At 42.6% G+C, this 25,967-nt stretch overlaps 1 protein-coding gene across 6 annotated transcripts in view; it reads right to left on the bottom strand.

Moving 5' to 3' along the window:
- Positions 1 to 25,967, bottom strand: part of SP110 (SP110 nuclear body protein) — a 52,114-nt gene that overhangs the window by 25,249 nt on the left and 898 nt on the right. For 4 of the 6 annotated variants that reach the window (XM_017529069.2, XM_037738726.1, XM_037738728.1 and 1 more), the window contains exons 2-10: positions 23,933 to 24,080; positions 22,096 to 22,264; positions 19,848 to 20,129; positions 19,433 to 19,516; positions 18,295 to 18,378; positions 14,028 to 14,105; positions 11,727 to 11,795; positions 6,613 to 6,762; positions 4,931 to 5,011 (exon numbers count right to left, since the gene is read on the bottom strand). In XM_017529069.2, coding sequence (XP_017384558.2) covers positions 4,931 to 5,011; positions 6,613 to 6,762; positions 11,727 to 11,795; positions 14,028 to 14,105; positions 18,295 to 18,378; positions 19,433 to 19,516; positions 19,848 to 20,129; positions 22,096 to 22,264; positions 23,933 to 24,079 — 1,144 coding nt within the window. In that variant the 5' untranslated portion in view covers position 24,080. Of the gene's footprint in view, positions 1 to 4,930; positions 5,012 to 6,612; positions 6,763 to 11,726; positions 11,796 to 14,027; positions 14,106 to 18,294; positions 18,379 to 19,432; positions 19,517 to 19,847; positions 20,130 to 22,095; positions 22,265 to 23,932; positions 24,081 to 24,270; positions 24,301 to 25,967 lie in introns of those variants that run through there. The other 2 variants (XM_037738725.1, XM_037738727.1) reach the window with 2 other exon arrangements.

Below are 25,967 nucleotides of genomic sequence, written 5' to 3'. Positions count from 1 at the left end.
TACAAGCTTGCAATGTCAATGCTTTTTTAAGTAAATTTTTTCCTGTTTTTCCCTCACTTTGGGAAGACAAGAAAACCATGTGACCTGTGTGAAAAAAGTACCCCATTTTACCTGGAAGTTGAATTTTAGGATTGAATAAAGATGAAACAGAAATATACTAGAGAACTAACATTTAAAATATGTCATTTAAATTTATTATTTTTGGGGTGGGGGGCAGAGTCTTGCTCTGCTGCACAGGCTGGAGGGCAGTGGCATGATCTCAGTTCACTGCAATCTCCACCTCCTGGGTTCAAGTGATTCTTGCACCTCAGCCCCCTGAGTAGCTGGGATAACAGGTATACACTACCATGCCTGGGTAATTTTTGTATTTCTAGTAGAGATGGGATTTCACCATGTTGGCCAGGCTGGTCTCGAACTCTTGACCTCAAGTGATCCTCCTTTCATGGCCTCCCAAAGTGCTGGGGTTACAGGCATGAGCCACCGTGCCCGGCCCCCATTTAAAAATTAATAAGCAGTTTTTCAAGACTAGAGAAAGATTGTTATAAGTCATGGATATGAAAAGGTTTCCTAGCCAAAATTCAAGGCCAGAAATTATGCAGTTAAGAGATGAACAGATTTGAATGTTTAAAAAATTAAAAATGTACAGAAGGAGGAGGATTGAAAAAAACAGTTTACACTTCAAAAAACACCCCGACAATATTAAAGCAAAATCTGTATTTGATCATGCAAAAGATGTAGGTTCTCTAGGAAAATAAGCAAACAACATAAGTTAAAAATGCTCCAGGAGGAAATGAAGTTGACAAATTTATTTAGAAATCATCTGTATATTACTAATAACCAAAGAAACTTATTGCCTGGATGTTAAGGATACCTAAACATTAAACAGTTTTATCACATCCAGTGTTGAAAATGTAGGAAATGAACACTCATATATTGTTAAAGGGAACATAAATCATTGGGTTTTCTGGACAGCAAATTGGTAGCATGTATAATTAAGACATAGATTTTAATCTAATAAGCTTGTGTTTAAGAATCAATTTTAGGGAAATTATTGGATAAGCGTGCAAAGATACAAACACACACAAACCTAATTTCTATTTTCATAGAAAAATAAGAAATACGGCTGGGGAGGGATAGCATTAGGAGAAATACCTAATGTAGATGACAGGTTGATGAGTGCAGCAAACCACCATGGCATGTGTATTCCTATGTAACAAACCTGCACTTTCTGCACATATATCCCAGAACTTAAAGTATAATTAAAAAAAACTGTCCATTAGTAGGTGATTATTTAAACAAATTGTGGTGAATCATACAGTAATGTGCCATGTAGTTAAAAAAAATAGATAATATTGATACAGAGATATGCATATTAAATATACAATGAAAAAAGTGATTTGTAAACAAGGCCATATAGTATGAGCTTATATATAAAAACAAAAAGGTATGCATACTTATAAGGTATAAAAATAAGGTGGGGGGGCCGGGCACGGTGGCTCATGCCTGTAATCCCAGCACTTTGGGAGGCTGAGGCGGGTGGATCACGAGGTCAGGAGATCGAGACCATCCTGGTCAACGTGGTGAAACCCCATCTCTACTAAAAATACAAAAAATCAGCTGGGCATGGTGGCGCATGCCTGTAATCCCAGCTACTCAGGAGGCTGAGGCAGGAGAATTGCCTGAACCCAGGAGGCGGAGGTTGCGGTGAGCCGAGATCGCGCCATTGCACTCCAGCCTGGGTAACAAGAGCGAAACTCCGTCTCAAAAAAAAAAAAAAAAAAATAAGGTGGGGGAAGCAGATTAAATAGATGTCTGCCTTTGTGATTTATAATTTTCTTTTTCTCTGTTTTGAGACAGGGTCTCACTTTATTGTCAGGTTGCTTTCAAATTCCTAGGGTCAAGCAATTCTCCCACATTGGCCTCCAAAAGTGTTGGGATTGGGGATGTGAGCCACCTTGCCTGTTCTGATTTACAATTTTCTACACTGAGGATTTTATTAGGGATGTTGTATCATACAGGACAGGGTAGGATGTGCTACAGTAACAACTGAAACCAAATTTTGCTGGCTTAACATAGAAAAGTGTATTTCTCTATTACACGAAGTTCTCTGTAGGACAACAGGACCCTCTGCAGGACTGGAAGTCTGCTGTGGTCCTCCGTAGGGCCCTCTAAGGGGGCACTGTCCCCTATGTGGTAGGTCATGCTGCTTTGGCCTTTTACGCCTCCCTCTTCCACACATTTCCACAGGCAGGAAAAGAATACAGAGAGCTTCGAAGGGCTCTCATGTGCTGTGACCCAGAAATGACATCCATCTCTCTGGCTTATTTGCTAGAGAGTATAATGGAGCTGCCTCCTGCAAGGGGGATGATGATGGAGCTTTGCAAGTGTCTGGGAAGTGGAGAAGAATCAGAAATAGAGGAAAGCAGTCACAATGCCCTCCCATAAACATGCGCAGCGTGAGCACTGCTAGTTTTTCCCCTTTCTCTGGCCTCTCTATTTCCTTAGTAATAAAACCCCAATTCTGTGCCCCTTATTCTTACAGATTTAAGATTACAGTTCCCAGCCACCTTTGAAGTCAGGTGTGGCCATGCAACCAGTCCTGGCAATAAAATGATAGCAATTTTTTTTTTTTTTTTTTTTTTTTTTTTTTTTTTTTTTTTTTTTTTTTTTTTTTTTTTTTTTTTTTTTTTTTTTTGTTTTTTTTTTTTTTTTTTTTTTTTTTTTTTTTTTTTTTTTTTTTAAAGATAGAGTCTCGCTCTGTTGCCTAGGCTGGAGTGCAATGGTATGATCTTGGCTCACTGCGACCTCTGCCTCCCACGTTCAAGCAATTCTCCTGCCTCAGCCTCCTGAGTAGCTGAAACTACAGGTGCATACCACCAGGCCCAGCTAATTGTTTTGCATTTTTAGTAGAGACGGGGTTTCACCATGTTGGCCAGGCTGGTCTTGAACTCCCAACCTGAAGTGATCTATCTGCCTCAGCCTACCAATATAAAATCATTAATGATAGAAAATTACTATCTGCAACCTGCATTTAGGGTCCTTCAATGAAGGAGGTGTGCCCTTCTTTGACTTTGTCATTTTCCCGTTAGCTGGAACATAGACTGGCTGGCTGGACCTCAATGAAGGGGATGCCACATGCTGAGGATGATGGAGCAACAAGCAAGAAGCAGCTGGGGACCCTTCAGTGTGTGACATCAGCTGTTGGCCGCCCATCTGTGCACACAAAATAATAGCTACTACTGTATTCTTATTTTTTAGTGGGGTGGGGTTTGCTGTCACATACAGCAACATAATTCTCTGTGTGTGTGTGTGTGTGTGTGTGTGTGTGTGTGTGTGTGTGTGTGTGTTAGTGGTGTGATCTTGGCTCGCTGCAACCTCTGCCTCCTGGGTTCAGGCGATTCTCTTTCCTCAGCCTCCCATGTAGCTGGGATTACAGGCGTCACCATCAAGCCCAGCTAGTTTTTGTGTTTTTAATAGAGACAGCGTTTCATCATGCTGGCCAGGCTGGTCTCAAACTCCTGGCCTCAAGTGACCCACCCACCTTGGTCTCCCAAAGTGCTGGGATTGTAGGTGTGAGCCACCATGCTGGGCCAGCAACATAATCCTAATGGTTACAGCACACTGCTTTTAGAAAATTCCAGAAACTTTTCTAAGTTGAAAAATAGTTAAATCAGGATTTAAAAAAACATAAGGCTTTTTCTGGTTTGCATGTCTTTTATAGCCTAGAATGGTATAACAACAGTCAGAGTAACATCAATCCACACCACAGAGACCAAAGAGTTTCTTCTTTACACCTATTTTCTGCCCCGGGAGATTTTCCCAAAGAGGGTTTATTTCTATTATCCGTAGGATCTTGGAAGTAACAAGAAAGTAATTTTTGCATAAGCAGTTTTATATTTGGGAAAGAGTGAACTGACAAAGGTTTGACAGTATTCTTTCTGCCCCTTCCTTTCTCTGGAGAATGATGGCTCCTGAAAAGATTCCTGGGGACCAGGGTGTTAATCCTGTGGCAGCTAGCCCTTGCCCAGGGGATCTTGAAAAAAACTCATTAATCCTTTCCATGTCTCAATTTCCTCATCTGTTAAATTGGAATAAGTCATTCAACCTTCTCCAAGGGTGGTTGTGAGAAAAAAATAAAACCATCCATGAGAGAAGTTGAAATACTACTATATAAGCCAGTACACTAAAGGAGAAACTGTTAAAAATGATAATTTAGATTTTAAGGTGGTAAAATGTAATCAACTCTTCCTGATAAGTAGATATTTGTTGTTTGAAAATCATATTTATCATGTGAGAGTTCTGTGATTTTTTTTGACAGTGACCATATCATCAGCTAACAGAAGAATATCCAGCTGTTTTCTCCCCTCCAGAAATGTGAATAACGGTGCTGATGGTGAGGGGAGAATTAACAGGCACAGTTTTACCAGCACATGCCCACACCACCACCAGGTGTACATGCTCAGTCATAGTGTTACATGTGTGTTTGTAATGAGTTTTTCTCTTCTCAATTTTCGCAGAAAGGCCACATGAGAAATATGGAGATTGGAATTCTAGGAAAAGCTTGATCCATAGGTTGGACTTTGGACAAGCTGAACTTCCAGCACAGTGCCGCAAATGTACTTAGGACACACATTCTCAGTAGTGGTGACACTGCAGCCAGGAGCGCAAAACCTCGTTCTTGAGTGCTGAGAAAAATCTTATAAAGTGCAGGTATACACACATACATATGTATGTATTACATAAAATGGACATACATTTGTGGTATTAAAATACCACGGGAAGGGTCTTGATTAAGAAAAAATATCTAGAAGGACTCTCTAGCACAGTGATAATTAAAAAGAAAGTTAAGAAATATTGCCTTAGAGTAAAACAGTTCTGAATTTAGATTCCTGGTGACTGTACTCTGAGATTAGCGATCTCCAAGTTTTACCTTGCTTGACCCTTGATGGTGTGCTAGGCGTCTCTTGGTTCCTCTTTCCTTCATTCATTTTTGAAGTGTCATCACTGATCTCTAGAAAAAGAAAATCTTAGTAAATACTCCTTGGGAAGCTTCATGGAGAATCTCCCAGAGACCCAAGAAGGTCCTTGCACACTCTAAAGTTGAGGCCTGGAGGGTCTAGGTCTTGCCCTCCTAAGAATGCATCTACCAAGAGTTTTGGTGCTGCTCCTGACACTGTGCCTGTCTGCCACTCGGGAGGAGCAGACCACAGCTGGTTAGCAGTGGTTTCTCTACCAATGGAGACATCCATAGTGGGGTACCACCATCTGAACTCCTTGGCTAAAGTCTCTCAAAGTAAGGTCTGTGAGCCCCTAGGGGGTCCCTCACACCTTTTCAGAAAATTTGCAAGGTCGAAATTATCTTAATAATAAGATGTTATTTGCCTTTTTCACTATTTCGACCTTTGTACAGGTTGAACAAGAGCAATGGCAGGTAAAACTGCTGGTGCCTTAGGACGCATCAAACCAGTGTCCCGAAACCTCAGCAGGAATCACTGCATTCTTCATTGTCACTTGCTCACTGTACCAAAAAAAAAATAAAAACAAAAGCAAGATTCACTTGAGAATCTTCTTGGTGAGCCAGTGAAAATTATTAATTTTATTAAATTTCTACCTTTGAGTACATATCTTACATCTTAATATTCTATGTGAAAAACTGAAGGATACATATAAAGCATTTCTATTACATCCTGAAGTACCACAGTGGCAGCAAGAAAACACTTGTGTGATTGAGTTAGGAGCTCATGGTATGATTCCAAATGCATATTTTCTAAACAGCTGTACTATTATAAAATCTTGCATTCGTAGAAGATCCATTGAAAATGCAAGATTGATTTATGTATTTTATTGTAACAGTCTGAAGTTAACTGATATGGTTTCAAATTTTGCATTACAACTAGTGTTTAAGAAACTATCACTTGTTGGGTGTTGGTGTAGTATTAAAGATGAATATCCACAGAGAGCTCATAAGACTGTTAAATTACTTCACCCTTTTAAACTACGTATGTGTGTGAGGCTGAATTTTCTTTCTGTTCTTCAGTCAAAGCAACATATCCCAACTGAATGCAGAAACAGTTATAGGAATTCAGCTGTCTTTTTAATAAAGCTCACTCACAATCAAAGAGATTTGCACAAACATAAAATGATGTCACTCTTTTCACTAATTTTTTTTGTTTTGGAAAATACATTTATTTTCATAAAATAATGTTATTTATGTTAACAGCCAATTGGTTTATTGTTACTTTAAATGAATTAATATTTTTAAATTATTAATTTCTAATAAGGTACACATAGATTGACATAAACAACATAAACAAGAGCTCTTTAGGGTCCTCAATGATTTTTAAGAGCATAAAGGAGTCCTGAGACCGAAGAATTTGAGAGCTGCTGCCCCAGGCCGTAGCTGTCCCTGTGAACATGTCTGTTTCGTCCACAAAAACTTTTCAGATGCAACAGATGCTTGCTCTCTTTGTCCCTCTCGTCATACTCCATCCTCATTCTCTGTACTCTTTCCTTTCACTATTGACTTTACATATCTACTTAACCCTGTACTGCTCCAGGAGGGACCCTCCCACATTGAGCCATTCAAATGGCAGATTCCATCGTCAGCCTTACCTTCTGATCTAGACTTTCGGGCACGCTGAGTTCTCGCCTTCTGGGCCCTTGTCATTACCGTGGACTTCCAAGTTGAGTCATCTTTCTTTTGAGGAACCCGATCCACCACTTCGAGCTTCTTTTCGATTCCATGTCTAGGTGAGGCTGTCCCTGGACCAAATGATGACTTGTGAATAGTTTAAATTGGGGTCTTCAGTGACCTCCTACCATCCCAATCAGTGACTTCCTTTCTCCTCCCTCCAACTCCCACCCTTTCAGATCTCTGTACCCCTGTACCTCACTTTTCTCCTGCCATTTCTCTATAATTCTATCCTTCTTCTTATGTGCACCTTTCTTTGTCTCCCCAGATTACTATCTGCCCTCACTCCTGGTACGACCTGTTGTAGCCAACTAGATAAAACTGGGGAAGTTCTAGTGCAGTGGGTCTAATTTCCTGATTTTGGTTTGTGTCACCCTGCACCACAAGGTGGCCACACAGTCTCGTCTAAGTGGAGAGGAGGGGTCCTATAAAGTGCCTCTTCAGGTTCCCCCAGGGCCCGTGTGTGGTACAGGAGACATCCAAAAGTTTCCAGATGCCTTCAGTGAGCAAAGTACAAGGTATTAAAAAATCTGAGAGGTAAGATCCCTGCCAAGAAGGTGGGTATTGTGAGGGAGATATGGAAGGTGAGGCTGAGACCCAGAGGAGGCACAATGCCAGCCATGCAGAGGTGAGTTCACTTTGTTGTGAAAGAAAACACAATTTTCACTGTCTGTGGACTTTAGAAGCTGATCCCACAGGATGACCACTGTCCTGTTGAACAGGAATGTTTCTCTGTGGGTTAGAAAGGACACGGAGTGTGCAGCCACGCCTCCCGCAAGCAAGTGCCGGGATAGCCGAAGGCTGCTTCCGCAGGAAAAGGCATGAGTGAACCCTTAAGAGGCAGTGGAAGTGGAAGCCCTGTGAGACCCAGGCTGGCAGGAAGTTCAAACATGGAAGTTACTGAAAATTTATCCAGAAGAGGTGGGGAAGCCTGATAGTGCCTAAAACTTGCCTTGTTTTTTCCTTCTTCAGTTTTGAAACATCTTTTTAGGTGTTTCAGTATTAAAAAAAAATAATGATTAATTAAATGTAAAATGATGTGACTCTTAAAAATATCTCTGTTGGGCTGCAAGCAGGGAGGAATGGGGAGCTGTTGTTTAATGAGTACAGAGTTTCAGTTTTACAAGATAAAAAGAGTCCTGGAGATGGATGGGTGATGGTTGCACAGCATCGTGAATGTATCTTAATACCATTGAACCATGCGCCAAAAATGGTTGTGATGATACATTTTATGTCATGTGTATTTTATACCAATAAAAAATTGGAAAATTGGAAAAAAGAAAATTTAAAGCACATCATCTGTCACATCTGACATGAGCCCCAGACTCCAGAGGTTTCCCTTTTCTAACAAGGTCACTTCTCTGACCAGGGAAGGTTCATAATTATATAGTTGCATGGACATTCCCAGTCCCCCTAACCCTATAATGTGTAGGGCATTATGGGACTGGGCATCTCAGTACTGGACTGCTGGCCATGGGATGTGCAGACTATCTATGTCTGCCCTAAATGGGGGATAATAAGAATTTGCAGAACTGTAGTGGAAATTTCCCTCCAATAACCTTTAGTTCGTATCTACACCACGTGGTGCCCATCGTGTCTGTGACCCCTTTTCACAACACAAATAATAGATACATAAACTATCCTTTGTCAGATCATTATTCAAATTTTGGGTTGCAGAAAATATGATTTCTTTCCTTTTTTTCATTAAAAAATAATTAATAGCTCACTTGTACATTACCATCTAGCCTAGAAGAGACATATTATATAAGTAATCGCAACAGAGTATTTAGAATCTTCCAAAAGAGCCAGTGCTGTGTGCTGTAGAAACTGTGGGACCAGCTTGGCTAATTTAAGGGTCAGAGTATGCATTCCTGAGGTAGTCATAAGCCAATACCACTGATGAAAAGGAAATAACTAAATATTTATGGGGAGCGGTGTAGGTTCAGAATACAGCATTCAAAGAGAACAGCACATGCCAAGGATCAAAGGGGAGAGAAATGAAAGGGGAGGAAATGAAGGTTCAGAGTGGTTGACTGCAGTTTTGAAAGGAAAGAGATACATTAATAGTTGGAGGGTAAGGCAAGGGTTGGACTGGAGGGAGCTTTAACAATCACTTAAGGACAGTGAACATTATCCTAAGGGCAACAGGACAAGATTTAAATGTGGAAATAAACTAATCAGATTTTAGTGTAGAAAAGAGGGTGAACCAACAGAATTTGTCAATATACTAACAAGGGTTCCGTTAGTCACGGATGACTTAGGCTTTTGCTTGGCACCTGGGTAAATTAGGTTCCTCATGTCAAGTTAAATAACCTCTAAAATCCCCCAAAGGCCTGTGGAACCCTACATAATCTGATCCTTGTCTACTCTTTCACATTCTACCACCTTCTTTCTTCAGCATCGCCAACAACACTGGTCTTCCCTCTCTGCCTCAGGTCCTTTGCATTTTTGAGTCCCTCTGCCTGGATCATCCAATCCAAAGTGACCCCCACCCCAACCTGCAAGTCACTGTTGTAATCCTATCCATTATTTTCTCTCATCCTGTCATCACTACTTGAAATTGTCTTGTTGATGCGCTTTCTAGTTGATATTCTTTCTCTCCCTCAGCCAGGTTGCAAGCTCCATAATCTTTCCTTTCTTTTTTTGCTCACTTTCTTGCTTTCTTTAAAAACACCTGTCTTCCATTTTCAGAATGGGTATACACAGTTAGTGCTCACTGCATGTTTGCTGAATACATGTGTGAATGGTACTTAGAAGACTAGGTTTCTGGTGAAGGAGATGAATTTAATTTCAGGCGTATTGAGGCTGCAGTGTGAATGGGGGACTTGCAAACAAAGATGCCCAGTGTGCAGCTGGCTATGGGTGTCTTGAAGGCAAACCCGAGTTGAAGACATAGATTTGGGAGCCATCAGTGTAGAGGTGGTAATCAAAGTTGTGAGAGTGGTTGACAAAGCTCAGGAGTGTGAGTTGAATAACCTGAGTAGTTTACACTAAACCAAGGAGGCTCATAGATAACACACACAACATGGTGAGAGGGCACTGACTTATAAGCAGAATGGGGGAGAAGGCAGCTTGTCTCTCCCTCTTGCCCAGAAAGGTCACTTACTTTTCTTAGAATGGAATCATTTCTTTGAAGTACCTTAAAAGGACACCAACCCTATGATTTTGGACACTGGGATCATGCTAAGGGTAAACTCAGGGAAAAGAAGCTTTAAGCCACTGGCTTAGGCTGCCATCTATTGCTCCATTTCCCTTTACAGCTAGAGTTGTCTACCTAGTTACTACCTCCCATTCATTATTCTACCCATACAACTTGCTCCCGCCTCCATCACCAAAACTTTTCTTAAGTTTCCCAGTGATTCCTTGTGACCAAACCCAAGGCTCTTTTCTCTGAATTTATCTTCGTTTCTCTGTATAGTCAACTGTTCCCTCCTGGCTTGCTGACATGTTCTTTCTTGGTGCTCCTCTGTCCTCACTGGTCTCGCCCCCTCCGTCTGCCTCACTGGATTCCTCTTTCACTGGGATTTCTGAGAGCAGGGCTGGGTCCTTGGTTCACTTTTCTTCTCCCATAGATCAGAATTCCTTTATTTTACTAATAACTCTCTCTCTCTCTCTCTCTCTCTCTCTCTCTCACACACACACACACACACACACATACAGAGATGTATGTATGTATATCTGGACCAGACTCTTTCAATGAGTGCCAAATTGCCATATTGTGGGGGAATATAACTTCCTGATTTCTCAGTGTTCCTATAAAAAGCCCTGGCCCCTGAGATATAGAAATGTATATGATATAAATATAGGAAATACTTGCTTTCACTTCCCCGGAAACATTTCACTCTTCACATACCATGAGAATTAGAGCTATAGTTATTTTTCTAGTTAATTGCTCTGATCTGAAAGGATAATACAACTTCTCTCATCTCCTGAGATGGCTAAATGGGTTCACCTAGGACTAGCTTCCTAGGTTAAGTCCTAAAGTACCAGGATAGCTGGAGTGGTCTTTCCCTAGGTATTTATATATCAGAAGGGAGAAAGCCCAGGACTTGGAGACATCTTTAGGTTGTAAAAGCCAGAAACACCTGGAGTTTCTCTGGCCTTTGGAAAGATGCTTTTAAATTCCAAAGGCTAGGATGAGGACCTTTGGAATCAAGATCTTTTCCATTTTATCTCAAAGCAGCAAAGCTTTTTTCTTTTCCTTTCAGGAGGAGAGGATGATGGCTATCCCTGTCATGTATCTGAACAGAAAATCCATTCTTCTACATCCCTTATACATGAGTTGCAGTCTATTTTGAATAGAAAGATTCCATTAGCTCTCTTAGCATTGCCTGTGGGTTTGTGTATGGGAGACAGATTCTGCAATGTGACTCTGGCTGATGAGCTGGTTGTGAATATCAGTAAAGAATTATTTTCCCTAATCCAGATACCTTGTGTTACTGCAGCACTCATATATATAAAGGACATACCAATGCAAGTGGAGTAAGATCTCAGACCCTTTACAGTTCTGGTCAAAACACACATCTATGTACAGCTGCACAGATGGCTAGCAGAAACCTCTAAATGAACAGGTCAAACACTGAACTCTAAGAGTCATCCCCCAATACATTTGCATTTTCCCTCAGCAATGGGTGTTACCACTTAATCATTCAAGCTAGACATTGAAGAGCAGGCCTTGACTTTTCTCTTTCTCATCTGTAGCTAACAATATGTCAAATCCTGTCAACATTATCTGCAAAACAGATCTTGAATTGGCACTCTTTTCTGCATCTCTACTGCCAGATCTGAATCCAAGCCACTAATAGCTCTGTTGGCATCTGCCCCCAAATGGCTGCCCTTCCTCCATTCTTTCGCAGCTCCAACTCACTCTTTACACAGTAGCAAAATTGAGCTTGGCTTCTGTCACTTCACTGACTAAATCTCTTCCATGGCTTCCCATTGCATTTAGAATAAAATTCAGCCGTCCACAGCTTGACCTATAAGCCCTGCACGAGCTGTCTCCAGCCTCCGGCTTCTTCTTTCACTCTCATCTTACCTCTTGGAAGGCTTTTCTTCTTATGTCTCTTTTTTGGAGTTGACCAGATACATCTTTTACTTTTCTTTCCTAAAAAGAAAGGATAATGTTTTATAGTTACAAATATCGATCTGCCAATCTTACATGTCAACGATATTCAGCTTTTACTTTTGGCCTTCAAACCACATTGCTAGGAGGTCATTGGTGACCTTAGGTGATGCTATTTCAGGGAGCAGTAGGGGAAGCAGGACTCTAAAATGACAGAGGAGGAGAAGTGAAGAAATGGAGACAGGAGTTTAGGTAGCTCATTTCTAGACATTTGGCTGTGAAATGAACGAGAGAGCTATGGAAGTAGCTGAAGTGAGGTGAGAATCAAGAAAAAGCATTTTTTTTTTTTTTTTTTTTTTTTTTTTTTTTTGAGACGGAGTTTTGCTCTTTTTGCCCAGGCTGGAGTGCAGTGGTGCATTCTTGGCTCACTGCAACCTCTGCCTCCTGGGTTCAAGCGATTCTCCTGTCTCAGCCTCCCAAATAGCTGGGATTACAGGCATGTGCCACCACGTCTGGCTAATTTTTTTGTATTTTTAGTAGAGACGGGGTTTCACTACGTTGGCCAGGATGGTCTTGATCTCTTGACCTTGCTATCCACCCGCCTTGGCCTCCCAAAGTGCTGGGATTACAGGTGTGAGCCACCACACCTGAAGAAAAAGCATTTTTTATGAGCTATGATATGTATAATTATTGTCTGAATGCAGATTCTTGTGTGAGAGATACTGCTATAAGAATACTTGAGAGAGAAGGGATCATGGATACTATAAGATGAGGTGGAAGGATTGTCTTAGAAGAGAAGGGGGAACTTGGAGAGGAGGGAGACAGATGCAGTTAGGGTTTGCAGGGCTAGCAGTACAAATAAGGGGATTCTCATCTGATATCTTCTTATGGTGCAGGAGGGAAAGTCATCGAGTGAGCAAACAGCAGGAGGGGAGGGAGTCAGAGGTTTGAAAAATAGGGCTTGAGGTTTGAAAGGATTATTGCAGGAAGTAGCATTGTCACACAGTAGGGAGACATGATCTGTGCTGGAACCATGAACTCCAGTGCGTGCGCTCTGCCCCGCTGTGGAACTCCCTCCAGCACTGCTGGCTTTCAGAGGCAGTGTGCAGGAAGCAGATAAGTAGGGCCTTCCAAGACTTGCCAGAGAGTTCCAGGAAAAAAGGCAGAGAGGAAAGGCAGGTTTAAGATAATGGCAATGGATTACTCAAATGATGAACCTTGGACTGTAGGTTAGCGTCGATGTTAAGAAAGTTGGGAAGCAAAGAAAAGCAGATGATGGCTTAAAAGGAGGGTAGGCCAGGGCACTGGTGATCCAAATGAGGCTGAAGGACAGCTTCAGAGGAAACAACAAATAAATAAGAAAACAGAAAAAGATATTTTTGATTTTTTTTTTTTTTTTTTTTTTTTTTTTTTTTTTAGGATTGGGCTGGGAAAGAGTGATCAGAGGTTGAATGATAACTATAGAAGGAAAAAAGCTCAAGGATAGGTATCAAAAAAGGAATTTTGAAATTAACTGTTGGGAAACCGAGCCAGGTTTGAAAGATGATAGGGTCTATACATTGCCTTTTGGTATGGATGGCCAAAAATTGGTGGAGGAAAAAGTCATGGAAAATGAGAAGATGAAGAATTTGAGAGACCAGAGTATTGGATAACAGTGTTGCCTGTTATCCATGTGTACCCTGAAGGCATCTAGGACGATTCTGGGATTTGAAATGACAGAAAAACAGCCTTTGAAAGGATTATTGGAGAAATTAGTATTGGATGATATTGATGATGAGTGAGTGAACATTTTAATTGAATGGTTAACCTCAAAGGAGAGGATGGGGGAGGAAGGGGCTAGATAGGGTCAGTAGGCAGCAAAGGATGGACATCTAACCTGCCTCCTACCGTGAGGTGTGAGTGATGGATGACAGAGAATGCCCAGCCAGGTCTTAAGAGGAAGTGGGGTCCTCTCTGGGGAACCAACTTCCAGTTAAAGAGGGAGGTGCAATTAACACTCTAAGAAGTTGCGGATATAGAAGACTGTTTTTTTTTTTTTTTCAGGACAGGCAATTCCAATGGCATATTTCAATATCCCCAAATGCCTTCTGGTTTCCCGGTAATTTTCATAAAGGCCTTTATGGAAGATGCAGTGGAAGGAAATTGCAGAAACAGACTGTGCTTGGCATCAGGACTGTGGTCACATAGTGGTGCTCCTGATAAGATACAATCAGATAAACAGAAAGCAACTCTAATTCACCCTTCTGATATCTACAGGAGAAAGGCATTCCTTACCTTTCTTGCTTGAAGGCGTGCTGGATACCTCCTGGGGCTCTTCTGGGTCATTTGGTTCTAGACCATCATCTCTTATCTCTGACAAAAGAAACATACCTCACTTCAGAGCTCAAACTAGGTGAAAAGAAAGTGCTGAGGGAAATCAATGGAAGAACTAGAAAGGTAGAAAGTGCATGCAGCCTGGGCGTGGGGATCTGCTTAGCCCTAGAGGTTCCCTGGCTCTGTCTTGATTTTTGCCAACTTGTGGTTATTGTTACCTGTGTGACCATCACAGGGATCTAAGGCACAACTGCCCCACAACGGAGGCTTAGTCTGATCCTTTTAGATTCTCTTATGGATGGAACAGAAGTGAGTGAAGAAGGTGCAATGAATGGAAATTGCAGAAGTAAACTGCTGGGTGTTAGGATCATAGCAAGACAAGCCTATAGACCCCCTCCCTGTTCTCCCCTGCTAAGCTGTGCTCATAAGAAAAATAGCCTCAAGCCTTGTAAACAGGGCCTCTAGGTTCCTGGATGTGGTCACACCCAGCTCTCAAGCCCATGCACCACCAAACTCACTTGTTCCCTATGTAATCCCATTTTCTCACACTCTTTCCTTATGCCTCGCTGTCCTACTCCCATTCTAGGCAGGAAGCCCCATCACTCATGATCCCTTTATTTACCAACTCCTCCAAGCTGCACACCTCCCAGCTAAGGCAGGAGTCATACACTGCCAAGGACACCAAACAAAATCAGATATAATCTCAAAAGGGAACAGAAAGTTCCCACGAGGCAGCAAAAAAAAGCCTCCCTTCCTCTGCCCCTACCTCCCTCCTCCTCATTACCCCCACAATCCAACCCCAGTATTCCCCCACTGAAATCTTTATTGTTACAACAAGGAGCCTCCTTCCAGATAAACTGGATAGTCAAAAATCAAAAAACTCATCCTCCCTCAAAACCAACCAAGGAAATTGTAACATCTCTTCACCAATCCTTCCATATCAGTGCACGCCCCCTGTACCTTCTCTTTCGCCCTTACTTCTCTTACCCCATCTATTTATTGCACTGAAAGACATAACCTCAAACTGTCATGTTTGCTCTGTCACTTCCTCTCAAGGGGCCCTCGGCTCTCCTCCTGTCCCTACACATCAAGCAAGAGAAAAAGCCTTTCCCCATAACATACCAAATAGTAAAGGTCCACTATTCCTACACACACACACACACACACACAAAAGGAAAAAAGTCTCAAAAAGAGTTTATCCACAGGATTCCATCAGCCACCTCACAAACCCTTTAAAAGAGACTACCTTCCCATACCTGTTTTCCCTTTCTCTCCTGCCTACGCGGCTATCCCAGTTTCTCAGCCCTAGGACCATATTCCCATTTGCTTCTCACACACCATCCAAAAAGGCTCTGCCTTTGTAGACAGAGCCCTCACCCTCACTAGGACTATCCCACCACCCTCGCTAACAGAGCTCCCAAACTTCCCTCCACATATACTGCCAATGACAGCCACACAAAACTCCCTCACCTTGCCAACCAAAGCCCTGTAACCCTCTACACCTCAAAACTTGGCCAAGTCCCCTTATGTGTCACTTCTTCCAAGGGACACATACACATAGGCACCATCCCTCCCTCTGCCTGTGGCTCAACTCAAAGCATCTCCAATTCCTCTTCCTATATCTCACTCCAAGTAAATTATTAAGTTTCCCCTGAAGTTAATGGCCTCTTTACCCAGCCCCTCTTTAATACCTCGTCTCCTGCCTCTTAAACATGGAAACCCCCTCCCCAGACAGGAGCCCTCAAAGGGGTCTCTCTCTCTCTCTCCTCCTCACTCTAGGTTGCTAGAGCTGGACTAAGTCCCTCCAAACAAGGAGCCTCTACACACTCCAACACCCATTCTCAATCCACTTGTCTGTTTACATTAACACCGCAGGCAAATTCTTTCTCTTCAGATCCACAACCTACTTCTGTCTCCTGCCGACTAGACAGGTACTCGCAGCCTAGTCTACCTGACCCCCAACATTGACCTTGTCCCTCCAAACCAAAAACTCCCTGCCCTACTACACTACATGCGTCCCCACTACCCCCCACCAAATACAGTTCATTCCCTTATTAGTAGCCCTTAAAGTCACAACTAGTGTCAGGTTAGAAGCAGGAAGCTTAAAAATCTCATTATCATAGTTTCAGTTGCTCTCCCAAAACTGCCAATCATCACTAAAAAAAAAAAAAAGAAAAAAATGCAAACTCTATCACTCACCCCCAAAATCAACTAGATTCTTTAACAGCAGTCACTCTACAAAAACTGCAGAGGCCTAGACCTCCTCACTGCTGAAAAAAAAAAAGTCTGTGCTTCTTTTTAAATAAAAAATGCAGTTTCTATCTCTATAAATCTAGGTTAGTACAAAATACTATCAAAAGACTCAAAGACCAAACCCAGAAAAAAACAACAACAAGAAAACAACGCTTCTGCCTGGCCCTCCCAGCCCGGCTGGCCTCTCAGGTCCTGGGCCCCTTGGCTGCTTCCCCCCTCCCCCCGGCCCTGCTGTAACTCTCTTTCTCCTCTTGGTCTTTGGTCCTTGCCTCTTACCTTTTTATCCAGTTTTTGCAGAACCGATGACAAGCTTTTACCCGCGGCACAAGACAACACATGATAATGTTCCAGGACTACCAACTTGCAAGCCAGCCTCACCCTAACCAGCATCCCTACTCAGCATGAAGCAGTTAGAAATGAACGGCGCCCCTTTTCCCTTTCTTTTACATATATAACAAAAGACTGGAATGTTAGGGTCACAGCAAGACAAGCCCATAGGCCTCCTCCCCGTTCTCCCCTGCTAAGCCAAGCTCGTAACAAAAACAGCCACAAGCCTTGTAAACAGGGCACCTGGGTTCCAGAACGTGGTTGCACCTGGCTCTCAAACCCAGGGTGTTAACCCAATTAAGCAGAATGTCAGCCCCTGTGAACCAAGATGCAGTTTTTCTTAGACTAGCACCCGGCTACCAACAAACCCCCCATATAATCCCCATCGAGTATAAGCCAGGCTGCTGCCTTCACTGCCTGTGGTGAGGCAGCCAGCCTGGCAGGTTGAAATAAACTTGCCAAACCTGATCCTGGGTCTGCCTCTCCTTCCTTTCGGTCAACCTTATACTGGGTATCATGACTACAGTCACACAGCTGCTGCTCCCAGCAGCCCTTGCTCAAGGAATGAAGCTGAGAGCGGAAAGTGGTGACATTGAAATCTGATGGCCACAATGAAGGGGAATGTCTTTGCTGTATGAAAAATACATCTTATTGCTTTGATGTCTATGTATGAATATTCTTTAACTGTTCTATCTGTGGTTATTTTACTTGGAGAAATAGTGAAAAAGGCTAAGTGCCCTATATATTTCTGTGTATAAGGATTGTGTGAAGAAAGCAGAAACTAGCCTGTGCTTGCTAGCATCTGTTAACAGCAAAGACATATAAATGTCTGCTAGTCTTTGCTGCACAAAGAAAGACAGAGGGCTTGAAGCCATAACAAATAAAGGCCCATCTCACAGGAAGCTGTCACCTTTTTCTTTACACACTGCTATGAGATCAGCCTCAAATGCTGGCCTGCTTAGGAATCGGTGACCGAGGCAGGTGGCAAGCAGTCATTAAACCTTTGAAATAATTTATCACCTTTCAAATTATATTAGTAATATCAACTCTTAAACTCCACATGATATAGAAATGACCAGGGTTGAAAGTGAAAATTCCCCATGGTCAAGTTGGGGCTTGGAAGGAGGACCATCCACGTCTGCTGCACCAATTCACTATTAGGGCTGCACAGTGTTCTCGTTCATTTGCTTTGCATTTTGACAGAGCAGTTTTGAGCACGGCTTAATTGAAGTGGCCTCCGGAGAGTGGCTGTGTCAAACTGTCCAGCCTGACTCAGTTCCCCATTCCCCTGAGGTTCCTACCACAACCCCTTGTGGCAGGTGAATGTGTCCTTTTCATGCACTTTGTGGCATTTGGAGTCCAAGCCTACAGGTAGCGGTGGGGCTCTATCCCTTGTCATCTGTGGCCCAATCTAAGTCTGCCTTTTCCAGACTTGCCACCTATAACCTCCCCAGGGACTCTGTATCCATTCAGAGGTCAGATCTCCTGCCTGTCCACGCTCCCAAGTGCTGGGTGAACTGGAAACTGGGCCAAGATTGCTGTTGAGAGGTGGGTGGAGAGCCTCTGAATCTTCTAGATCCAAATGGCTTTTCCTCTCGGTAGACACAGAAACAAAAGCAAGCTTTTAGGTGAACTGAATCAAGATTACCTAGCATAGGGCCCAAGGGAGAGTGGGGCATCTCTTGAAGGCCTTCTTTATCTTTTACTTGGGGGATCAGGTTGTCACTGGTCACTGAACGGAGGAAGAAAAAGTTTCAGATCTCAAGAACAACAAGCAGGGACCAGAGTGAGGAGGGAAGAGAATGCTCTATTCCAACAAGTAAAAACAACGGAGTAACCGAGCAACCAAGCCCTGGGCAGGGGTGGGACAGAGTGGGAAAGTAAGCAAACATTCACACTCAGTTATCCACTTGTTCTTCCATTGCTGTTAGCTTCCTGATTACGTTAACCTTTTTGGACAGTAGGCATTAGAGGAGTGGATGAAACATTATTTGATGAATAACTCCATGTCCCCATCCTGTTGGAAGGCATGTCTTAAGAAATCCCCTTCCCCAAGTAATTCTGAGTCTCCAAGGTACTGAAGTGTGTCCCTTCACCAATCCCAGTTGGTGCTTCCTGTGAACAGCACCTATGAAACAGGAGAAGGGGATTTCGTATTACATAAATGGATTTCTTACGAAGGGGATTTCTTAACACATGCCTTCCAATAGGAGGGGGACATGGAATTATTCATTGTTTCCCAGGTGCATACATCACAGAGGACCCCTATTCTCAGTACCGGGGAGCTCGGAATCCATGATCTCATTTTTGACAATGCCCAATAACATACCATTGTTATATTTAATGTAATCAAATTCCATTAAGACAATGGTTTGGGGAGGACAAGTGAGACAATTTTAGAAGCTAAGTATCAGGTCGAGCAGACATTTAAATATTTAATCATCTTTTCTAGTAATTTTGATAACATTGCTCTTAGAATCCAAACCATATAAAAATGAAGAAGGTTGAAACTCAAAGGATCCCATAATCAGGTGGGCGTGAGGAATCTGCTAAAGGTTACTAGTGTATGTTACATAGGTTACCTGTCAATTCAGAATGGTGTTTTGGTTGTCGGTTTGTTTTGCATTGCTGCTTTGGGGAATAGGCCCCTTCTGCTTCTTTCTCCTTGTCATGCCCAGTTCTTTTTCCCAGGGTTCCCACCATAGCCTCCTGGTTGGCAGATATGTGTTCTCTTCTCCCTTCACATCCACCTTGAGCTAAGCTGTATCAGCCCCAGTCAGTGTTACCTTGTACAGTGCTAGCGAGGAGGCTGGGCATCTCTTTTGAGTCTTCTTCCTCATTCATTTTGGGTGTTAACTTGTCATTGGTCACTGAAGGAGGAAAGGAAATAATTACAGATCACAGGGACTGGATGTGAGGGAGGAGAGTGAATATTAGAAGTTCTGGGGGAAGATAGAGCATCAAGGCACAAGAGTAGAGGGTTGGGCTGTCCTAGGAGTGGGAAGCAGGAGTTCTAGACTCTAGATGTTACCCAGCCTCCTGGCAGTGCTCATAATTCCCCTTGAAAAGGGCTGTGTATGGGCAGGTGGGTGCAGGGGAAGAACTAGGACAATAAAAGGCAAGATGCTGGGATTGGAGGCAACATGGCACAGGCGCCCTATGCTGGGGATATACAGGTGTTGGATGGGATCTCTTTCTCACCTGGAGTGTTCCTTCCTTCCTGGATGAGTCCAGGAAGAGGCAGGGTAGGGTCAGATGGGCTGGGTGATTCACTCGGGATCTCATCGCTTTGCTGTGAGGATGTTCCAGGCTCACTGACTCTTGGTGCACAGGATGAACAGCTTGGTTGAGGGGGTTGTGGTGGGGGCAGCGGCAGCAGGGTACGCAGTGAGCTTCCTCCTGCTAGGCCAGTTGGGGCTTCAAGTAGGATTGGTGTGTCTCTGCTCTGCTGTTCACAAGAAGCTCTGCTCTGCTGTTCACCAACTGGGATTGGTGAAAGGACATACATCAGTACCCTGGAGAGACTCCGAATTACTTGGGGAAGGGGATTTCTCAATACACGCCTTCCAACAGGATGGGGACATGGAGTTATTCATTGTCCCCCAGGTGCATAGAACGGATTCACTGTCATCATTATCCACATGCGGCCCCTTTCTATTTTATTTATCCAGTTTGGGCATTGCGATCTAAGCCCTGATCTAATACCAAAATGGTTTCACACATAAAGTTGGGTTTGGGTTTGTACCCAGGGATTTAATTGTCTTTAATTTTGGTGTCATATAATTTAGTCAATAATAAACATGCTACAGTTTTAAAAGAAGTCTCTGTTTTAATAAATAAATAGATCATACTTCCCCAAAGCAAACAAGAGAAAATAAAAATTCCTTAGCAGGATATATTAGGACATTCATATTCTGGTTTCTGCTCATTTCTGCAGAGTCAGCTTCTGTGCCTTCTATCATACCCTGTGGTCTGGCCACACCCAGCTTTCTCTCCCATCCACAATACCCCAGACCCTTGGCTTTCCACATGCTATTCCCTTGCATGGCTAGTGCTGGGTTTCTCTAATGATTCTTCTCCATCATTTATTTCAGAAGTAAAATGATCTCAACCAGTGAATGGAGAAAGGAAAGTAACTTCAGATTTTGGAAAGTGATCCAGAACAAAATCATCAAGTTGAAGATCGTGGAAGATAACTGAAGCTCAGCCAGGTCAGGGGCACATCAGTGTGTGGGTCCCGGTGCCTCTCAGGTGTTCTTCACATTGCCTTTAAGGCCATGCCTCTCCTAATGTTGCCAGGATCCTGCCAGAGCAGTGGGCCCTCTGTAGCTGCTCCTGCCTGTAGGTGGATTTGCCCCTTTCACTGTCCCTTTAGCTCAAGAAATAATCTGCCCCTTTGGGGGGAACCCTTTAGTGGTGAAGTGTCAGAGAGCAAAGGAGGAACTGTCAACAACGGTGATTCCACTAAAGAAAATATCACAATCCAACGTGGGCTAGTGGCCCTTCCCTTGTTGTTCTGAGGCAAGTGAACATATGCTTTAATTTTGGTGTCATATAATTTAGTCAATAATAAACATGCTGTTTTTCTTCCACTGTTTTTTTTCCAACCTAAAATGACTTCACTGTCTGCTCTTTCACCCTGGCTGCTTCTTCCTAGCTCTGCCACGGTTCTTTTTCCTACTCCTTTATTTATCCAGTCTCTTTTCTTTCTTCATGTACTTCATGCTCCATTCGTTCTCAGACCCTCTCTTTCTGTGGCTGTGGCTGAGATTCCCTCCCTTTTTCTGTAGCTACCTTTCTTCCCTTCTCTCGCATTACTGTATGCCTTCCAGGTGTCCTTGTTCAGACTAGTGGTTAAAATCTCAGGCCCTGGTGTTGGGAGACCCAAGTAGGACTCTTGCTCTGCTTCTTAACAGACAACAGATAATTAACTTTGAGAAAATTACCTCTGGGCTTTAATTTCTCTGTCAGTAAAATGGAGACAAAAATGACTTCACAGGATTGCTTTAAAGATGATATGAGATAATCAAATAAAGTATTGGTGATATCGCAATAAGAAAAAGATACTTGTTATTATCTATCCTTATTCATTCTTCTTCCTCCCTGGCTGACCTTGTCCTTCCACCAGACCTGGTCTCTGTAACTTTGCATTTTTGTCACCTTATGCATTCCATATAGATTGTCCAGTATGCCAAAGTATATGATTTTTTTCCAAATTCATAGAACACGCAAAAAATGTTTATGCCCTCTAGAAATTCATCTTAGAGAGTTGGAGTCAGCTTTAGAAAAGGGCTGCCCCTGCAGCCGTACCAATGAAAGAAAATGAGTCCATTCCTTCCCAAAGAGAAAGCCGGGGATTATTGTGCATATTCCACAGGGCTAGAAGTAGACCCAGACTTTTACCATAGCAAATTTTCAAATGCAAAAAGCACTTGAGAAATCTCATTACCACGTTTGAAGCTTCTGTAAATCGTCACCAGATTGGGATATTCATGCAGGTTAATTTGACTGAACAATGTCACCAGAAGAGACAGGTTAAAAGTCCTCTCCAGTTGGGTGAGAATGTTGTGCACCACTTTGGATACAGGGACCAAATTTCTACAGGCTTCCAGAGATTCCTTAAAAAATGAAGTGAAGGTTCATTAACAACAATTATAAAATTGAACGGGAAGTTATACATTCGTGATCTTCCAAGTTTTAAGAAAGCTACTTTACTCTTTTAAGAAGAAATTTACCATAAAATGTAGAGTCACAGTTTCTAAGGTAGAGTGGTCACAGTTTTACATGCTTATTTTTGAAACTTTACACCTATTTGGATGACTAGTGACAAAAATAAATAATTTAGCTGTCTTTAAAGCAAGTCTATATTCTGAATCCACATTTCAAGCACATTTGAGACAAGAGAGAAATTTTAAGGAAGGAAAGTGGAATTAAAGGATGTGGCTATGTAACTGATTCTTTAAGGCTCTGGGCAGGATACTTCAGCAATGGTTCTAGTGATGGTCACAGAGGCAATTCTGTTGATTGCATGTTAGCCTCTACGCTCTCTCTGTGTGTGTCTCTCAAACTTGAGATGGCCTGAATGGATTCCAGCCACAGAGAAGTCACCCAGAGAATTTTCCTTGCTGAGAGGATGGACAAAAGGAGAAATATGGCAAAAGAGAATTGTTTGCAAATGTTCATTGAACACCTACTACGCTCAGTCAGCAAGTTTTTAGATACACAGCACTGAATAAGACCAACATGGAGCTTCCCATATTTGGGGGGCGGGGTCAGAACTGTCAGGTGGAGAGGATGGGCATTAAACAATAAACACAAATAAATACCCATTTACAATTGAGAGTAGTGTTATGGAGGGAAAGCATAGATTGCGATGGAACCGAATAACTAAGGGGTCTTAATGAGATAAGTGGGTCAAGGAGACGTCTCTGAGGAGTATGATCTCGTCTGTGATCTGAAGAGGGAGTTGGGTCCACCAGGCTAAGACTAGGGGAAGACTGCTGGCACTTCCCTGAGTCTAGGGCTCAATAAATGGTTTTAAAAACCCAAATTATGTAAAAATGGGTCCACTTTTGTCCACATAGCATATCTCCCAGTGCCTGCCTGTCTCACATCAGAATACACTGTGAGCAACATAAGCTGTTATAAATTGGGATGATGCCTGTAGTGAGTTGAATGGTGCCTGCCTCAGCCAAGATATATGGATCTAGAATCTGTGAATGTGAACTTATTTGGAAAAAGTGTCTTTGCAGTTGTAATTAAGTTAAGGAGATTGAAACAAAATCATCATTGATCAGGGTGACCCTAAATCCAAGTGTCCTCAGGAGATTAGGTAGAAGACTCAAAAGACAGGTGATGTAGAGAAGGAAACAGATTAGAGTGATGCCTCGTGTCTACAAGGCAAGGAACACCAGGGACTTTCAGCAGCCTCCAGAAGCTAGGGGATAGGCAGAGATCAAATTCTCCTCAAGGCCTCTAGAAGGAACCAACCCTGTCGACACTTTGGGTTTGGACTTCTGGCCTCCACAGCTGAGAGAATATATTTCTGTTGTTTTCAGCCACCTGGTTTGTAGTCATTGTCACAGCAGTCCTTATGATACCCTAGAAACCAATATAGCCTCTAAGACACCCTCTCTCCTAGTCACCCCCATCTTCTGAGATAATGAACACGGCCAGGCTAGGCCTTCCAAACTCTAGAGGCCCTGGTGGTTTGTGGTTTGAGACCTCAATAATTGGGTGTATTTGGTGGGTGCTGGGCTCCCACGGAAGGGTCCAACAGGACTCACCGTGTACATTCTCTGAGTGATGAAGGAGTTGTCTAGGAGGCCCTCAAAGAAGGGAAATGGCTTGTGTATGGCATAGGCGATCCTCAGCTTCTGGTACATGAAGTGCTGAAACAGAGCCTCTTCCATGGCTCTTGTCATGGTGAACATCCTATGGAAAAAGGCATGATAAAAAATAGAAGCAAAGGCCAGGTGTGGTGCTCTTGCCTGTAATCCCAGCACTTTGGGAGGCCAAGATGGGCAGATCATGAGGTCAAGAGATCAAGACCATCCTGGCCAATATGTTGAAACCTCATCTCCACTAAAAATACAAAAATTATCTGGGTGTGGATGGTGCACACCTGTAGTCCCAGCTTTTGGGGAGGTTGAGGCAGCAGAATCGCTTGAACCAAGGAGATGAGGTTGCAATGAGCTGAGATTGTGCCAATGTACTCCAGCCTGGGTGACACAGCAAGATTCCATCTCAAAACAAACAAACAAATGAACAAAATAGAAGCAAAGACCTTGAGGAGTGTGGAGAGCTTCTCTATGCATTAAATGGGCAGATCTAAAGGTAGGCATTCTGGTCCCAAAGGCATCCTTAGTAGCCTGCAAGGCAATGTCTGCCTAAAAGCCTCATGGGTATTAGAAACAATGACAATTCCTAGCAATAACGGAGGCTGAGAGTGACTGAAAATATAATGACAGAATCTCAAGGGGCTGCAGGTAAACATAAGGCAGATATTAAAAGTAGCTGATATTTATAGAGTGTTTCCTCTATGAATATCATTTAAACCACTCCCAATCTTCAACACAAATGGGCCAAGCAAAAATGAAAGCATGAGGGCTGAGAAGCATACTTAGTAAAAGTGACTTCACTGACTTGTTCAATGCAAGCATTTCATATCTCAGACATGTGCCTTTCCCAAGCCATGCAACATTTATTAAAGATTGGCCATTTATGGACCACGAGAAGATATCATTAGGTTATAATGGGCAGAAAATTTACAAATGACATTCTTGACAAATTGTCAAGAAAAGGAAATCACTAACAAAACATTCAACGGTCTTGAGATTTTTTAAAAAACAAAACAAACATGGATTCCATTTTTTCCAACTTCATTTTGTGTTGAACAGAAATTAAATTGTAATTAACAACTGTTTCCAGGGATTTAATCCCAGCGGCAGATGAAGCACCCTAGTCTCTTTCTCCTCATTCCCAATTTTTTTTTTAACTTGGCAGAAAAAAAAGTCATGAAAAGAATAATCTGCAATAGCACTGGAAAACCAGAAAAGATGCCACTGAGAGTCAGTGGTGGGGAAGAAGTTTTGGAAGACAGAGAACAGGTAGGAGAGAAATCTACTATCCACAGTATACCTACGGGAAGGAGATAGTGCAAAGATCAGTACAGAGTCACAGAAAGTCAGAATGAATATATACTAAGAAGAGGAAGGGGTCTTGGGGCTCCTTTCAGGACAATTCATTATACAGCAGTGCTCAGAACAGGAAGTCTGAAGCTTCCTCATTCTTCATCTGTCATGAGTCCCAAGATGAAAGGGAGGCACAGAGAGGTTAAGTAACTCACCCAAGGTATTCAGTGGCAAAGTAGAGCTTGTCTGACTCTAACATCCTGTTTCTCTGTGTGCAAGATACTACATCTTATCAATGACTGTTCAGATTTTTATTATGTAAAGAGATTTTGCAAACAAATAAGCAAAAGACAAACATCCAACTAGAAAAAAAAAAGCAAAATACATGAACAGGAAGTGATAAAAGAATAATCCAAATGTACAATGAATATATAAAAAGCATGTTAACTAGCTAGTAGAACGTATAAATGAAGGCTGGACACAGTGAGTCATGCCTGTAATCCCAGCACTTTGGGAGGCCAAGGCGGGCGGATCACCTGAGGTCAGGAGTTTGAGACCATCCTGGCCAACATGGTGAAATCCTGTCTCTACTAAAAATACAAAAATTAGCTGGGTGTGGGGGCACATGCCTGTAGTCCCAGCTACTCAGGAGGCTGAGGCAGGAGAATCTCTAGAACCTGGAAGGTGG

This window comes from Cebus imitator, unplaced genomic scaffold (genome assembly GCF_001604975.1).
Source record: "Cebus imitator isolate Cc_AM_T3 unplaced genomic scaffold, Cebus_imitator-1.0 Scaffold57, whole genome shotgun sequence".
NCBI lineage: Eukaryota > Metazoa > Chordata > Mammalia > Primates > Cebidae > Cebus > Cebus imitator.
Note: the sequence above shows the minus strand (reverse complement) of the source record. Positions and strands in the feature narration are given on the sequence as shown.